At 32.9% G+C, this 19,323-nt stretch overlaps 1 protein-coding gene and 1 long non-coding RNA gene across 4 annotated transcripts; both read right to left on the bottom strand.

Annotated features, from left to right (window-relative positions):
• Positions 1-7,286: 7,286 nt before the first annotated feature.
• On the bottom strand, positions 7,287-9,456 carry LOC145946964 (uncharacterized). Of its 3 annotated transcripts, none has more exons than XR_014427100.1 (4): positions 8,851-9,456; positions 8,578-8,790; positions 8,248-8,490; positions 7,287-8,035 (listed from the first exon to the last, which is right to left on the bottom strand). XR_014427100.1 is itself a non-coding variant. In XM_083056720.1 (3 exons), the coding sequence occupies exons 1-3, from the start codon at positions 9,362-9,364 to the stop codon at positions 8,028-8,030; spliced, it is 1,038 nt and encodes a 345-aa protein (XP_082912846.1). In that variant the 5' UTR covers positions 9,365-9,456; the 3' UTR covers positions 7,287-8,027. The 3 variants fall into 3 exon arrangements, 1 of the variants encoding a protein (XP_082912846.1); XR_014427099.1 differs by having other exon boundaries at positions 7,287-7,535; positions 7,615-8,035; positions 8,578-9,456; XM_083056720.1 differs by having other exon boundaries at positions 8,578-9,456.
• Positions 9,457-12,338: 2,882 nt separating this feature from the next.
• Positions 12,339-14,873, bottom strand: LOC145946963 (uncharacterized). The gene is made up of 2 exons (XR_014427098.1): positions 14,596-14,873; positions 12,339-12,669 (listed from the first exon to the last, which is right to left on the bottom strand). It is a non-coding gene; the product is annotated as an uncharacterized LOC145946963 (long non-coding RNA).
• Positions 14,874-19,323: the final 4,450 nt, after the last annotated feature.

Here is a 19,323-nt window from a genome sequence, read left to right on the forward strand (position 1 = left end):
TGCCAATTTGTCAAGACTAGCATTGAGAAATTTGTATGAATCGATGAATCGTAATTTCATGCAAACTTTCCGATCTTTATCGTCGTCGGTACTATTGACAGTCTTCGTAAATGAAATGTATTTTTCTTTTGTTATTGGAAGCACATCTACGCGGCCTTCATACGCGGCAGCTATTTCTTTTATGATAAAATGTGCGTCATAGCCGGATAGATTATGGAAAACTACAGGAATGACATAAGAGTCTTTGTAGTTTAGATTACAGTTTGAGTGCGCGGGACCCCTGTATCGCCCGGTCAGATGACAATGATCGCGTACGCGTGTATCATCCGGCGCAAACGGTTTTTCGCAAATGTGACATTGCGTGACGCTATGAAATTTTTCCCATTCATCTTGCGTTAATTTTGTCATGTGGACATTATCAGACAAAATACCCTTTACGCGATGCGCTAAATTTTTAAGTTCTTCGGCGAACCATGAAACGCAATCGATACTACGGCGAGAATTATACGCGGATAACGAGTTGTCGTACGAACATTGCACGTAATACCCAACGCTAAATACCTCGTGATGTTGGGAGTATGACGCATGTTCCGGCGTCTTCTTCAGCACACACTCCAAGTCGGCGTACACCACGAAGGGAAATCGCTCCTTTCTGTTGTAGTTGTCGAAGTCGAGCCACTTGTCTTTATCGCTTGGTAATCGGATAGCGCAGTCGTTCATTTCTCGACAGTCCGCAATGTGAGCCTCCAATTTTTCGCTCAAATTAAAGAAGTGCAAGCATCTGTGAAAAAAAAATTACAATTTTATTTACAATTTTATTTAAAATTATTATATAGTTTGCAATAAATATACATACCGATCGCAGATATATTTTTGACCATTGTGTTTGCTCAGTTGCGTGCTGACAAGCCGAGATAGATTTTTTATATACGCGAAATGCCCAACGCTGTCGTCCTCCTCCACATACAGCATATTTACATGTTTTTCTCTCTTCCGATCGGTGAGCTGTATCGGAAGAATAGATAATTCCTTCTTCCTCTCAATGCCGTAGACGTTGATTGAGATGTTATTTGCCAGTTCAAACTTTTTAATTTGGTTTAACGTCATCGGAAACTTAATGTTTTGTAAATTTAGCACTGTCGTGTAATGAGGATATGAAAATTCCCGTGTCACATTTCTTTCGGCGGGGTACAGAGCGGCAGAACCACCACTGACCACGCGAAACATGCATTGTCTTTAGACTGCACTTTCACCACTGCTCTCTTCGTCATAATTTCTCGCGGTAAGTTTAGATAACACCCCGCGCGCATAGGATTGCACTTGTTGACGTTGACCGTAAGATCAAGGATTCGTGACAATGCCCATCCGCTATCACGTTCCTGAAACTCTTCGAGAGACGCCAATGTGGATTCGATGACATGCCGCTCATACCACTCGTGTAAATCGGACGTGCGAAAGAGTTCATAATTTCGCGTGTTAATGCTTTTGTTGGAGCGCTTATCACCTGTCACAAACTCACCGTTGAACACGGTATTTACTTTTGCACAGTTGTGTATTTTTATAACATCTTGCACTTGCTCGAGTACTACACTACTAGCGTCTTCCAAAAATTGTCGCGGTTCGATATAGTCTGCGTTAATCACCGCACCTGTCAGTATCCGATTTTCGAACGCGGTATCGATCTCTCGCCAAACGAGTCTTCCCGTGTTATTATCGCCACTGTAATTACCGCCACTGTAATTACCACCACTGGGTATAAACTGTCTCTGCAATCGAGTCTTTGCACCCTCGAGTCGCGCGATTCTAGCAACCAAAGATTGTCTATATCCAATGGAGAGTCGCGGACGCTTGACACGACTGCGTTCTTCGAGCAGTTTGATAAAGTCCTCGCAGCGCAGCGCCCATTCAAAATATTCGCCCAAGGTGGTGACTTGGCGGGACCGCTCCAACAGGTCGCGTTCGTTCTGCTCGATGTTTTCCATTATTTCTTTTATTCACTATTATACCACTAACACTTCTAATACAAGAAAGTAACCACTAAACTTTTTTCACCGCTGCATCTATGCGCTTTCAAATCGTACTATGGTTTGACGCGCTCTCATCCTCCTTATATATATTTCACCTAATTCTATCTTCTTTTCTAACATTTGGCGTATCTCAAAAGATAGTTTCCCGAGATATCGGTTTTATGGATAGAGGAGTAAGGACACAAGCTGCCGAACGTTGGCGCCGATACGTTGCATTCTTCCTTAACAAATATTAAGAAAAATGTTTCGCTCTCGTTTTTATGGGAGATTTTCCGCGAGGGTACAAAGCTGCCGAAATATTTAATATTTGTCAACGCAAATAGATAGAGGCCTATTAAATCACGTTTAGACATGTTCGTCGCAGCGTCGGCCCTAAAATCTTCATTCCTTTCCTAATGATAAAATGTCTATAAAATGAAAAACATAGTTTTAATGGATTCTAGAACGCTCCGTTGACGAGCAGCCGGACATCGGCGCTTCCGTAATAAAATTATATTAACGAGGGTACAAAATTGTTAATCATCGGCGCTTGTTCTATACCTTTTTGGGGAAAATGTCTAAGAACCCTCATAAAAAAGTCGTAAAGATACCATCTACAAATATTGCACTCAGAAAACTCCCCCTCTTTTGTCGAAACATCCCCCCCCCTCCACCCGCGTGATGTCAGCCCCCGCGCCTACGAGATACTACGTATTACTACTGAATACTATGAGAGTTCTAACCCATGGGGCTCCGAGGGGGGTGCGGGGCGCGGGGGGTTCTCCGGGGCGAGGGGTATGACGTCACGCGGGGCGGGGGTATCTCGTAGGCGCGGGGGCTGACGTCACGCGGGTGGAGGGGGATGTTTCGACAAAGGAGGGGGGGGTCTAAGCATGTTCGGCAACTGATTATCTTTGTGATTTATGGCTACCCGAAGCCATAAAACTGTTTTTCATTTTATGGACACTAGAACAATACAGGCGCGCGCTACGCGCGCGCTATTTATTTATTACAATTGATATACTTGATATCACAAATAAAATAATAGCATAAATTATATAAATGCTAATATATCTGTATATATATATATATATATATATATATATACAGATATATTAGCATTTGTATAATTTATGCTATTATTTTATTTTAATATATTATTGTATTTTAAGTTAATAAACTATGATTTGATGTAAACCGAAAATTTACCTTAAGCAGACTTACAAGCTGGTTACAAACTGGTAAATTTCTGATTAATAACATTTTTTGTCAGATTATTGTAAGCGCCTTAAAAATCGTGGCGATCCTTACGAGTATCACCTTTATGAAATTAAAATATAAAATATCTCGTAAACTATTCACTTTTTTATCATCCTACCCTTATAAATTTTTATGCAGAATATTGTGAAGAATCAATTTATGTAAATAAATATATGATGGTTCCATTTAAAAAATTCAAGTTGACATTAATTTGTTTATAAAAAAAAAATTTTTTTAAAATTTTCTATTGCATGTTAAAGCTTGCGTAAAGCAGATTAATTTTCACTGTATAAACTTTTTTTTGAACAGGCGGAAATGTCCCAAAAATCGTGGCGAAACTGTTACGTGAATCACCCTATATATATATATATATATATATACAGGGTAGGCCATTTTAAACAATACGGTCAATTTTCTCGTAAACTAAGCGAAATATCGAAAAATGTTTCAAACAAAAGTTGTATGGCTGCAAAGGGGCCATAAGATAGTGACAATGATTTGACCTTGGATAGTCAGTTAAAGGTTATGTGAAGGTCACCGTCAATTTCTTAAATGGAATCATCTATTTTTTATTGCATATTCTTATAGCTTATCTTAAGAGCTTTTCAAAACTCTATAATAAAATATCTTTTTATGGAGTTATACTCTTTGAGTTATAGAGGCTTCAAGTTCACAATTTTTGGACATAAAATATAAAATATCTCGTAAAATATTCAGTTTTCGATAATCATACCTTAATACTTTCTTGCACAGTATAATAAGATCAATCAATTGGTATAAAGAAAACAGATGATTGTTTTAAAAAAATATGTAATATTTAACATACATAGCTGCATACTTTTTTTTATAAGCTATGTATTTTTTATATTTTATAACTATGTATTTTTTTACACCAATTGATTGGTCTCATTATTCCATTTTGAAAAAAAGTATTAAGGTGATTACCGAGAACTGAATATTTTACAATATATGTTACATTTTATGTCAAAAAATTGTCAACTTCGAATCTTTATAACTCAAAAAGTACTTAATGAAAAAATACTTTATTATAGGGTTTTGGAAAGCTCTTGAGATAAGCTACAAGAATATGCAATGAAAAATAGGTAGTTCCATTTAAGAAATTGACGGTGATCTTCACATAATCTTCAACTGATTTTCCAAGGTCAAATTATTGTCACTATCTTATGGCCCCCTTGCAGTCATACAATTTTTGTTTGAAACATTTTTCGATATTTCGCTTAGTTAATTAACCGTATTATTTAAAATGGTTCACCTTATGTATATAGATATGATGATAAAATTATATTGCGCTCATTTCTTACATGTTCATACGTGAGATATAATTAAAGAATTAAAAAATACAAACAATTTAAAATTTTAATATTAAAGATGAGTAACAAATTCGTGGAAATACTATTTAAATATATTATCGTTATTGTTTCTATTAATGGATTAACCAAGAATTTTTTTTCAAATCAGATTAGTGTTATTAATTTTATTTGTATCCATAAAAACACTTATAAAAATCATTATTTAATTATTACGATTAAAGGATTAATTTCTATGGATCAAATGCTTTTTTTTAATAGTTTTGTTAAAATAAAGTAAGGATATCTTTTTCTTAGAAAAAGATGTAAAGAGAATCTGCAAATATAATACAAAAAAATGAAAGAGCCCACCAGCTTTTAAGTTTTGTAAGTTTTCATTGCATATTCTTGTAGCTTATCTCAAGAGCTATATATATATACAGAGTGATTCACGTAACGGTCGCCACGATTTTTGGAACATTTCCGCTTATTTAAAAAAAAGTTTATACAGTGAAAATTAATCTGCTTTACGCAAGCTTTAACATGCAATAGAAAATTTAGAAAAATAATTTTTTTTATAAACAAATTAATGTCACATTAAATTTCTTAAATGGAACCATCATATTTTTTTTACATAAATTGATTCTTTACAATATTCTGCATAAAAAATTATAAGGGTAGGATGATAAAAAAGTGAATAGTTTACGAGATATTTTATATTTTAATTTCATAAAGATTATATTCGTAAGGATCGCCACGATTTTTAGGGCACTTACAATAATCTAACAAAAAATGTCATTAATCAGAAATTTACCAGTTTGTAACCGTCAATAAATTTAACAATAATTTAATGATTGCATACAATTTTACTTTATGTTACATTTTTTCAATTCAAAATCAACAATTTTTAAGCTTCTACAGCGTAATTCTTTGCTATCGAGGAAGATTCACTAAAAACGTAAATAGTAAACAGACTTGACTTTGACCTTATGTTACCGCCAGTTTAAAGAAAAGTTTATACAGTGAAAATTAATCTGCTTTACGCAAGGTTTAACATGCAATAGAAAATTAAAAAAAAATTTTTTTTATAAACAAATTAATGTCACATTGAATGTTTTAAATGGAACCATCATATTTTTCTTACATAAATTGATTCTTCACAATATTCTGCATAAAAAATTATAAGGGTAAGATGGTCAAAAAGTGAATAGTTTACGAGTTATTTTATATTTTAATTTTATAAAGGTAGTTATAACTATTTTAATTTTATAATGGTGGTAATAACTATTACCGGACATCCTGTATATATATATATATATATATATATATATATATATATATACAGGGCGCGAATTATGAGACACCCTGTATATATATATATATATACAGGGTGTCTCATAATTCGCGCCCCACCCGTCAGGGGCAGGTAGAGCAGGTCACACTGAGTAAGAAAGTCCTTTACCATTTTGCGATTTTCTCAATAATAAAGGAGAAATTAATTAATAAAGTTCGGCCAATCTAAGCGAGTGATAGCGCGCGGCGAGAAGAGACAGCCCATATAATTATACGTTTCTAAGCGCGCGGTGGAGGGGTAGGAGGAGTTCGACGTAAAGCTCCAGATCACACATGTGCATACATACACCGTCAGTCTTTTGTCAAGCGCGGACTCCTATCGCTTCGCCGCGCGCGGCCTCCTATCCCTCCGCCGCGCGCATAGAAACAGTGTATATGGACTGTCTCTTCTCGTCGCACGCTATCACTCGCTTGGATTGGCCGAACTTTATTAATTAATTTCTCCTTTATTATTGAGAAAATCGCAAAACGGTAAAGGACTGTCTTACTCAGTTGGACCTGCTCTACCTGCCCCTGACGGGTGGGGCGCGAATTATGAGACACCCTGTATACAGTGTGTCCGGTAATAGTCGCATCAACCGTTTTGGGCGGGTAGAGCACGTTATATCGAATAGAAAAATCTTATACCATTTTGCTAAATTCGTAATAATTATTGAGTTATTAATTAAAATATCTAAGCGAATGAGCGGGTGGAAAGCAGTAGGCTGGACTCGGTGTCGAATAACTTATTTGTTTAAGTCGCTTATTAACAAAAGCATTATTTGATCGAGAGGCGGCGTCATGCAGCAAGTGGCGAGCAATGTAGCGGCGCCGAAAAGTAAGATGATACTTTTGATACTAAACGACAGCCATTTGACATGCCCACCGAGTCCGGCCTACCGCTTTCCAACCGCTCATTTGCTTAAATATTTTAATTAATAATTTAATAATTATTGCGAATTTAGCAAAATGGTATAAGATTTTTCTATTCAGTTTAACGTGCTCTACCTGCTCACGACGGTTGATGCGACTATTACCGGATACCCTGTATACATACATACATATACATATATATATATATATATATATATAGTGTCTTAATATTATTTTTGCAAAATACATTAAGTTATCATTATCTTATTATATAATCATTTTTGTTATAAAATAATATATAAAATATAAAATAAAGTAAAATAATATAAAATAAAAATATTAAATATTTTTGTGTTAATAGAAATATTTACATTATTTCCGTTAAACACTACATTTTATTAGTAAATAAAATGTAAAATTTTCCAATATTAAAATTTATATTTGTAAAAAATTTTTATATATTCCCTGATCAAATTATTATTATTATTATTTTAAAAAAATTGTTTTTTATCACATGTAAAAAACAAAAAATTAAATATATATTTCTGTATATACATAATTTTTAACAAATTTGTTATTTCGTTGATTATCAAGATAAACTTTTAATGCTTGCCAAGAACGAACTCGCGAAAAAGCAACATAAAGTTGTCCATGATTAAAAACATCTTTGCGAAGATCTAATCCAATTCTATCAAACGTCTGTCCTTGTGATTTATTAATCGTCATGGCAAAAGCTAATTTTATTGGAAATTGTCTTCTGGAAAAAGTAAAAGGATATACATTTTCACAATATAATGTTATTCGATTTAAAAAAATAATATCTCCTATTTTATCACCTGTTAAAATTTTGCACTTTAATAAATGATCTGCAAGTTCTATAACCATTAATCTAGTACCATTACAAAGACCTTCATTGATACTAAGATTTCGAATCAACATAATGATACAATTCGGTCTTAAACGTAATTCATGTGGAGGAAGAGATGATGGAGATAAACTATTTAAATATTCTGGTAACAAAGCTTCACCAATATCACCATTGTCATTATTTACAGCGCTGTCTACACTTGTATAAATTCGTTCATTAGTTATATCTAATAATTCAACAACTTTCTTATTAATTTCATCTACATCAATATTTCTTGCAGAAAGTATTGCACATTTAGCTACTTTAGCAAACTCCTTTTTTCTTATTAACTCGCCGTATATATCTTCCACAATATCAGCATTAATAGGTGTCACACAACATTCAGGAATCTGTAAGTTATCATTAAAATCGTTTAATAAACCGTCTCCCATATCTAATAAAAACTTTGCAAATTCAATTTCTTCTGGAAGAACTCGCATATTTTGTATTAAAGAGAATTTTACGAAATGCTTCCAAAGAGAACTAAACTTAATAGAAAGATTTACAATTTCACTTCGAGTAGCATGTACTTTAATAGGCAAAAGTTGTCTAAAATCACCACCTAATAAAACAATTTTTCCACCAAAAGGAATATCATTATTCATAATATCACGCAATGTTCGATCCATTATTTCTAAAGCATATCGTGGTGCCATTGGTGCTTCATCCCAAATAAAAATATCAACTTCTTTTAAATATTGAGCTTCTTTTGATTGGATTTTAATAGTTGATGATGAATCAGCAAATAATGGAACTGGTAATCCAAATATCTTATGGACTGTTTTTCCAAAAGGTAATAACGTAGCTGCAATACCCGTAAATGCCATTGTACATACATGTTTATTTTTAATTCTAGCTAAATAATAGATAGTTGTATATATATATGTTTTACCTGATCCACCTGGACCATCAATATAAAAACAATTATTAGAGATATTATTGTCTAATTCATTTAATATAAGATCGACGATCTCTTTCTGTTTATTATTTAATTGTTTATATTGTTTGGTGCCTATTTCCATAGCTTCTTCAAATGCCATGTAATCCTCTTCTTTGTCATTTTTAGTTAATTGTTCCATTTGTGGAAAATTAACAAAACTTTTACCTTCAGCACAAAGCATACTATTAATTTGTACATATACTTTATTTTGTGCTTGTAACATACCAAACTGTCGAACATAATCCTCAGACATTGCTACTTTAAAGTTTTCCCACAACTCTTCAGGATGTAATGGTTGACAATGTAATAATATACGTACAAATAATCTACGAAGTTGTCGTGGCATCATCCATCCAACAGCTTCATTCATAGCTCTTTTCCATTCATCATCATCTTCGATTAAACCTAAAGCTAAACATGCCGCTGAAAATGATTGACAAAATTCTTCATTTACAGTTCTTAAATCGTTAAAACTTGTGGCCCCTTTTACTGTGAGTAACAATAATCGTAAATGAAATAATTCTATTTGTGTTGGACTAACGGAATACATTCGTCCTATACAATTAAAATGACTTTTACGTTTGACCCAACGCGAGACATTTCTGCCATTAATTTTCTCTTTTTTAAATGTATAATAGCGTGGAATTTCTATATATAAGTATTGTCTTGCTTCTTCATCTCGTAAGTTTAATGAAAAATAATCTATTAACATAGTAACTTGATCTAAAGCAGAAGTCATTGCATCATCAATGTTATCATTTTCAATTATAATATTTTGCTCATTAGGAAGATGAACTGGTAAACGTGTTATAGCATGACTTTTATCTTGTAGTTTTTTACCAAGAATACGCCAGCTAGCTTCAACAGGTCCAACATAACGAGCTTCGATGTAATTATGTATCTCATCATGATCAATAACAACACTTTCTGTTATTGGTTCAATAGTTATAGCAGCAACATCATGTCCTTTATAAATATATTTATATAGATATTTAACTGATTTAATACTTGAAACTACTTCAACATTTATATGACTGTTAAATATAATTGATAAAGTAGGACAATATGGAACAACATAACGATTATCAACTACATATCCACCAGGACGTTCAAAATTTTTTCCATTATTTCGTCGACGATAATAAGGATAAGCATCTTCATCCATTTTAGTTTCTTCAAGAAAAGATTTCGGATAGTGTTTCGAACAACGTCCATCTATCAAACACCAATCACCACAAGGTCCATGAATCATATGTTTCATGATTATATCATGTAAAGTACGATTTTCACATGGATCAGGAATTTCAGCAGAAATATATTTATCAACAATTTGTGAAGTTGTTATTTTAAAATTGTATTTTAAAGTAATTAACATATGAATATGTGGCAAACCACGTTTTTGAAATTCAATAACATACACAAACGCTGCTACTTCACCAAAAAATTTTTGCTTAACGATTAAATCAATTAAATAATCTTTTTTAATATTAAAAACACGAGCACAAATGTCAGGTCTATCAGAAGCTTGTTGACCAGGCAATAGATTTTCTTCGATTTCACGCCATTTTGGATTGCAAGTCATTGTAATAAAAAGATCTGGCTTACCAAATTTACTAACAATTGCCATTGCATCTTGATAATTTTGCAACATATTACGCGGTGACCCAATAAATGTGGAAGGAAGTATAACCATTTTTCCAATACGTCCATTTAAGTTATTCGCTGTAGTTTGTAAATAATCTCTTAAGCCTTGATATGTTTCGGTACGTAATTCTTTTTGATGATTTTTACAGTAATCAATTCTATCTTTTTCTATTTTTACATAACTATCTACAAGCCATTGCTGAAATAAGCGACGTCCTAATAAAAAGACATTAAATTCATCACGAATAGCCATACGATATTTAATATACTGTCCTCTAGTTATTCGTCTATTACTATTTAATTTTTTTAAATCACGATGCCATCCTTGAGTGCCGTATGGATAAAATAAAGGATATACCCATGGTTCAACATTTGGATCCATAATACTAACTTTTTGTAAAGTTTTAGTGTTTTTATTACATATAGTAACGTATGAGTCTGGAATTTCTCCATCAGCAGTTGTATAAAAAACAGCAGCAACTTCATTAGTTCTTTGAAAATTATATCGACGTCGATCCATTCCTGGTTTTAAAGTAAATAATAATTGTAATTCTGGTAACAATTGACCTGATTCTATTGCAAATTGCCGTTGATTTTCTAGTTCTTCACCCATCATTTGATATGACTGTGCAAATATGTTATTATTTCGCATTATACATTCAAGATTTTGTAAAATTTCAATATTTAAATGTGAATTCTGATTAAGACGATGATTTATCGCTTCATTTGAATCTACAATAAAAAGTTGACCATAAGAAGGAGTTTCATTTTCTGCAGCATGTAATGCTGTATTAATTTGATAATAAATCTGCCCTTGTATTTTAAAACAATATGGACCAGGTCGTCTATCTTGAAAATTAATTAAATTAGCGTTAAATGAGGCAAATGAAAATGAACTGTTATAACTACGAATATTTTGAAAAAAATTATTAGATTTTACGTGACTACCATCAAATAAACTACGAATGAATTGAGGAAATTCAGGCAATGGTTGCACAGATACTGCACCATGATTACAACAATCATGAAATGAATATCCTTTATTAGAAATTTTTTCAGCTGCAAAGTGTTTTGCATTACAATGAATACAATACACGTCCATGGGACCAATATAATATTCAATTACATCGTTAAGTGATATTGTACTAATATTACTTAAACGAGGTTGTTTTTTATGTCGTGATCGATAACGAGTTTGATATTCTACAGATGATTGTAATGTTGATTTAACATTTAAAGGATTTTCTTCAACTTCCCAATCTAATTCTATTACATGATTATCATTTGATGTACCAGCAATACAAATAGTTTGTTGATTTAACTTCTTTGAAGAATTTTCAACTAATTTGTTATTTTCACGACGCCGTCGTTGATTCTCCCTTCTTTTTTCTCGACGTCTTTGTAAAAATTCTTCTTTTTCTTCTAAAGTACGTACAATTTTACGTCTTCCCATTTTACAAGAATTTTCTATATTAATATACTATATATACTGTCTTAAATATATACACGTAATGTTATTAATAAATATTAATAAAGAGAAAAAAATAATTTATACAAAAAATTTTTTATTATTTAAATATCTTTTACTATTTAAATAATCTACGTATTATATTAATAATATATATTATTATTATTTATATATTATATTATTTAAATATTATGATTACTTATAAATTATTATTATTAGATTACATTTTCAATTAAAATAAAAATTGATATTCTTTTTAGAAATAGAATCTGGTGAATTATTATCGGACTGACAATTATCATATACTTTAAGACCAAATATAGATAGACGTCGATATAAAGAATTAATAAAGTTGTTGCTGTTTTTCTCACTTTAAATAAATTAACTTACATAAATGAGTTAATTATTATGGTTATTATAGTTATTGTTAAAATTATTTTGTTTTCAACATTGTCATCATCTTCATTGTCATTATTATCGTTATCATTGTAGTTATCGTCAATATTATAATAATTTATATCATCAATATCATCATTTATATATCATTCATATCATCGATTATCATCAATATCATAATTATTATTAATAATAATATCAATACTTCTTAATAATATTATTTATTTATTAATTGCACATACATAAAAAGATATAAAAATAATTACAATATATAATAATTAATACCACTGTAATAAAATTAATATTAATTAAATTCTTATAAATACATAAATTATATTATAAATAATATAATTAAATATATTATAATACAATAAAATTAAAATATCATTAAATATAAAATACTAATTATAGTTAAATCAACATAATTTATAATATAGTTTTCTCAAATAATTTTCTTTTTTCACTCTTTCTTCTTCTCTTTTCCTCTTTTTTCTCTTTTATTTATTTTGTCACTTTGTATAGTTTCCTCGCCTTTCCTGAAACAAAAGAAACAAATATTAATAATCTACATTTATTTAAAAAAATAATATGTAAGAAATTATAAATAATACACACATACATACATACATACATAAGTATAATTTATATATACATATATATATATATATAAATTATATTATATATGTTATATACATATATATATTTAAATTGTATTATTATATTAATATATAATTTTATAAATATATAATAATATATATAAATATATAATATATAATTTTATATAAATAATTTTGTAAACCTTATTAGAAATATTATGTTAATAAGATCTTAATCTCTCTTTCTCTCTCTCTCTCTCTCTCATAAATCTTTTCTTGTAACGTGAACTTATGAAAAGTTAACGAATTCAATATTTGTGTCAATAAAATTTTTCACTTTTCATGAGTTTATGCTAAAGAAAAAGATTCTCTTGATCGAACGCCAAATAGCGGAAAGATCATACCACTTATATTATATTTATATTTACAATTATATTTACAATGTTTATAGAATATAAGCTATATTTTAGTGTATTTAATTATGTACATAAACTTGTATATGTATATATATATATATATATATATATATCTAATTAAATATGGAAAACTAAATAATTATATATAGGAATTATTTATAAAATATATATTGTTTATTTTATTAATAAAAATTTAGTGAATATATTTATTATATTTTGAATATTTTTTCAATATAACCTATATACAATTCTTATTAGTTTTTTTCAATGAACTAAGTTATTTAAAAAAATATATGTATTGCATATATAAGTTATCTTGTATACGCAATACTCTAAAAAATGTATAGCCACTTTTTTATAGACAAACTCTTCTTGCAATATTTAAATTAAATTAATAATTTTGAATCTATCCACATTAGTACATTATTATGATGTACATAAAATAAAGTTTAATACATGTATTTTTATAAATAACATATTGTAATGATTTAAGAATATACGTACTAACAAGAATAGAATTCAACATTATTAATCTAATTTAAACATTCCAAGAAGAGTCTGCTTATAAAAAAACTTATATAAAGAAATAGCTATACATTTCCTCGATAACAAGCTTGTTATACAAGCTTCTTTATGAGAAAACTCTTCCTGCGATATTTAAATTAGATTAATAATGTTGAACCCTATTCGCATTAGTACATACTCTTAAATCATTACTACTTATATAAGATAACATATAACATATAATGCATATTTACAAATAACTTGAGTTGTTGAAAAAAATAATAAAAATTAGGAAATATTTATGAAATATTACTTGTCTTCTTAATAAAAATTTAATGAATATACAATTTAATATACGTATATATAATTTTTATTACTTTTTCAATTAACCAATTGTACTCGTATTATATTGTATGTATTATTATACAATCCATGTATTATCTTGCATATGTTATGTCCGCATTAGGATAATGATTTGTTAGCAGAACCTGCTTACAGAATTTGACAACACATTGATGACAGAAACTGAAAAAAATCTTGAGTTCAAATTGTGTGCGCACAGATCCTGTTCGGTTTCTGATGACAATCTGACCTAAAGTCATGTTAGATTCTGTCGTCAATCTGCTGTCAGAGACTGTGAACATAGTTCTACTCGATTTTTGGCACCAATTTGTTAATTACATCAGTAATAATTAGTTCTGCAACAAATCTGTAACCTTTTTCATGACAACATTTAATATCAAACACTTGGCATGATTTGATATCGACAGACTTGGCTATCTGGGTACATACATATAATAACAATATAGCTTATATATTTTATACATATTGCAAATATAATTGTAAATATAAATATGTACAAGTGGTATGATTTTTTTACGTTCAAAGTTTTTCATACTTTTCTTTTAAAAAAGAACATTATTTATACACATATTTATATACATACCTTCTCTATTCGACTTTTCTTCTTTTCCTCCTTTTCCTTTTTCTATCCTCTCGAGATAATTTTTGCTTCTTTCTTAACACACGAAACTATGTACTTTCTTAACACACGAAAGAGCAAAGTAACACGTAACCAACAAAATAGGTTATGGATGACGAGGCGCTCGAACGCTACGCACCTTACCTACCCTTACCACGAATATATCGCAAAGCGCCAGCATCCAATCAGCATCGCAGAAAAAGAGGCTTCAACATTTCGATATATTCGAGTAATCGACTTAACATACACTTTTTAAGGAAAGGATTTTATCATTAGGAAAGGAATGAAGATTTTAAGCCGACGCTGCGACGAACATGTCAAACGTTATTTATAGGGGTGCAAATGTAAAAGCGTTGACGTTCGGCAGCTTTGTACCCTCGCGGAAAATCGGTCGTAAACGAGAGCGAAACATTTTCCTAAATATCTTTTAAGGAAGAATTGCGATAATTTGAGAGGGACGGGGGTTGAAGCTTATGGAGAGAGAGTCTGTCTCCACATCAAAAAGTCTCGAACAGTCGCCGAGCGAAGTGAGTGTAAAAAAATAGTGAAAAAAATGACTGGAGGTTTTCTGCGCCGTACGCTCCCCGAAATAGTATGTTGTACAATTTATTTAAAACTATTGTACAGAATATTGCAATATGTTTAGATATATATTAAATATTCATATTTTTCAGATGATCTATAACATTGTGCAAAATTTACGGCCGCAACACGTGGTGGAGCAAGGTTTAACTGAACGAGAGTGGGTGAGAATGCTGAGGTGGGAACATCGACAAATGTTTGCAGAAATGTGGTGCGAAACTGCAGAGGCGCGGGAAATGGATGCCAATAACAGTTGGCTATGGGAGAACATGTATGCTCTTCGGGAACTGTTTGGCCTAGAGCCATATCCACCAGAACCTGTGGTGGAAAATTGGAACTAGTAAGTATTTCTTTTTAATTATAAATTATTAAAATAATTAATAAAAATTTTCTGTTATGCAGGAGTCCCCGCCCAGCCGTCGCCTCCGCTTCTCACAGCACCTATCATTCGGCTGCCTCACCGCCTCGCATCCACAATCGTCGGCTTTACCATAGCCACCTCCATCACCGACAATTTTTATATATTATGATATTCATTTATATTTTCATCTTTATATTTTCATCTTTACGAGTATATTCTTATTTTTATATTCATTTATATATATTTTTTAAAAATTTTATATCCATTTTATATTCACATTTATATATTCACATTTATATACATTTATATCCATTTATATCCATTTATATTCTTTTAAACACACACACACACACACACACACACACACAAATGTATAATACACATTTATTCATAATTAAAAATAATTAATATTAAATTAATATATTCATTTAAAAATTCCTCTTCTTTTCCTTCACTGCGTCATCTCTCGCATGCGCCTCTCGCTATCTCTGTCTCTCGCGTTCACCTCGCGCTCTCTCTTTCTCTCCTAAGCGCTATCTCTAGCAGTCCCTAACCTCGCGTCATCTCTCTCTCTCTCTCTCCTCGCCGCAACATCTCTCTCCTTCACGTTCGCCTCACACCCTCTCTTTCTCTCGCGTTCACCTCGCGCTCTCTCTTTCTCTCCTAAGCGCTACCTCTCTCGCAGTCCCTAGCCTCTCGGTCCCTAGCCTCGCGATCCCTAGCCTCTCAGTCCCTAGTCTCGCGATCCCTAGCCTCTCAGTCTCTAGCGTCACGTTCCCCCTTCCCCGCATGACGTCATCCCCCACAAGGACCGTGCAACGAGCTACGTATGAGTGCAATATTTGTAAAAGATGGTATCTTTACGACTTTTTTATGAGGGTTCTTAGACATTTTCCCCAAAAAGGTATAGGACAAGCGCCGATGATTAACAATTTTGTACCCTCGTTAATATAATTTTATTACGGAAGCGCCGATGTCCGGCTGCTCGTCAACGGAGCGTTCTAGAATCCATTAAAACTATGTTTTTCATTTTATAGACATTTTATCATTAGGAAAGGAATGAAGATTTTAGGGCCGACGCTGCGACGAACATGTCTAAACGTGATTTAATAGGCCTCTACCTATTTGCGTTGACGTTCGGCAGCTTTATACCCTCGCGGAAAATCTCCCATAAAAACGAGAGCGAAACATTTTTCTTAATATTTGTTAAGGAAGAATGCAACGTATCGGCGCCAACGTTCGGCAGCTTGTGTCCTTACTCCTCTATCCATAAAACCGATATCTCGGGAAACTATCTTTTGAGATACGCCAAATGTTAGAAAAGAAGATAGAATTAGGTGAAATATATATAAGGAGGATGAGAGCGCGTCAAACCATAGTACGATTTGAAAGCGCATAGATGCAGCGGTGAAAAAAGTTTAGTGGTTACTTTCTTGTATTAGAAGTGTTAGTGGTATAATAGTGAATAAAAGAAATAATGGAAAACATCGAGCAGAACGAACGCGACCTGTTGGAGCGGTCCCGCCAAGTCACCACCTTGGGCGAATATTTTGAATGGGCGCTGCGCTGCGAGGACTTTATCAAACTGCTCGAAGAACGCAGTCGTGTCAAGCGTCCGCGACTCTCCATTGGATATAGACAATCTTTGGTTGCTAGAATCGCCCGACTCGAGGGTGCAAAGACTCGATTGCAGAGACAGTTTATACCCAGTGGTGGTAATTACAGTGGCGGTAATTACAGTGGCGATAATAACAGGGGAAGACTCGTTTGGCGAGAGATCGATACCGCGTTCGAAAATCGGATACTGACAGGTGCGGTGATTAACGCAGACTATATCGAACCGCGACAATTTTTGGAAGACGCTAGTAGTGTAGTACTCGAGCAAGTGCAAGATGTTATAAAAATACACAACTGTGCAAAAGTAAATACCGTGTTCAACGGTGAGTTTGTGACAGGTGATAAGCGCTCCAACAAAAGCATTAACACGCGAAATTATGAACTCTTTCGCACGTCCGATTTACACGAGTGGTATGAGCGGCATGTCATCGAATCCACATTGGCGTCTCTCGAAGAGTTTCAGGAACGTGATAGCGGATGGGCATTGTCACGAATCCTTGATCTTACGGTCAATGTCAACAAGTGCAATCCTATGCGCGCGGGGTGTTATCTAAACTTACCGCGAGAAATTATGACGAAGAGAGCAGTGGTGAACGTGCAGTCTAAAGACAATGCATGTTTCGCGTGGTCAGTGGTGGCCGCTCTGTACCCCGCCGAAAGAAATGTGACACGGGAATTTTCATATCCTCATTACACGACAGTGCTAAATTTACAAAATATTGAGTTTCCGATGACGTTAAACCAAATTAAAAAGTTTGAACTGGCAAATAACATCTCAATCAACGTCTACGGCATTGAGAGGAAGAAGGAATTATCTATTCTTCCGATACAGCTCACCGATCGGAAGAGAGAAAAACATGTAAATATGCTGTATGTGGAGGAGGACGACAGCGTTGGGCATTTCGCGTATATAAAAAATCTATCTCGGCTTGTCAGCACGCAACTGAGCAAACACAATGGTCAAAAATATATCTGCGATCGGTATGTATATTTATTGCAAACTATATAATAATTTTAAATAAAATTGTAAATAAAATTGTAATTTTTTTTTCACAGATGCTTGCACTTCTTTAATTTGAGCGAAAAATTGGAGGCTCACATTGCGGACTGTCGAGAAATGAACGACTGCGTTATCCGATTACCAAGCGATAAAGACAAGTGGCTCGACTTCGACAACTACAACAAAAAGGAGTGATTTCCCTTCGTGGTGTACGCCGACTTGGAGTGTGTGCTGAAGAAGACCCCGGAACATGCGTCATACTCCCAACATCACGAGGTATTTAGCGTTGGGTATTACGTGCAATGTTCGTACGACAACTCGTTATCCGCGTATAATTCTCGCCGTAGTATCGATTGCGTTTCATGGTTCGCCGAAGAACTTAAAAATTTAGCGCATCGCGTAAAGGGTATTTTGTCTGATAATGTCCACATGACAAAATTAACGCAAGATGAATGGGAAAAATTTCATAGCGTCACGCAATGTCACATTTGCGAAAAACCGTTTGCGCCGGATGATACACGCGTACGCGATCATTGTCATCTGACCGGGCGATACAGGGGTCCCGCGCACTCAAACTGTAATAAACTCTAAACTACAAAGACTCTTATGTCATTCCATAATCTATCCGGCTATGACGCACATTTTATCATAAAAGAAATAGCTACCGCGTATGAAGGACGCGTAGATGTGCTTCCAATAACAAAAGAAAAATACATTTCATTTACGAAGACTGTCAATAGTACCGACGACGATAAAGATCGGAAAGCTTGCATGAAATTACGATTCATCGATTCATACAAATTTCTCAATGCTAGTCTTGACAAATTGGCATCTTTTTTGAATAAGGATAAGTTAAAAATTTTGCGTTCCAATTTTTCCACATTATCCGCTAACAATTTTGAATTATTAACGCGAAAAGGTGTCTTTCCGTACGAGTACATTGACTGCGTGGACAAGCTGCAAGACACGCGTTTACCATCACGCGAATCGTTTTACAGTTCTTTAACCGGTGACACTGTATCCGAGAGCGACTACGCACACGCCGTCAACGTGTGGCAGCAGTTCTCCATTCAAACCTTGGGTGAATACAGCGATCTGTACTTAAAAACTGATGTCTTGTTGTTGGCTGATA

Source organism: Prenolepis imparis, unplaced genomic scaffold (assembly GCF_030444845.1).
Source record: "Prenolepis imparis isolate NDT839.2.m4 unplaced genomic scaffold, iyPreImpa1.0 SCAF_32, whole genome shotgun sequence".
In the NCBI taxonomy this organism is placed as follows: domain Eukaryota; kingdom Metazoa; phylum Arthropoda; class Insecta; order Hymenoptera; family Formicidae; genus Prenolepis; species Prenolepis imparis.

Excerpts from the sequence above, each read along its gene's own strand:
- LOC145946964 (XM_083056720.1), bottom strand. The coding sequence starts at position 9,364 with ATGACTTCTGCTTTAGATCAAGTTACTATGTTAATAGATTATTTTTCA. Across the intron at positions 8,491-8,577 it reads TGATGGTCCAGGTGGATCAG|CTACGTTATTACCTTTTGGA; the intron begins GTAAAACATATA and ends CGGGTATTGCAG.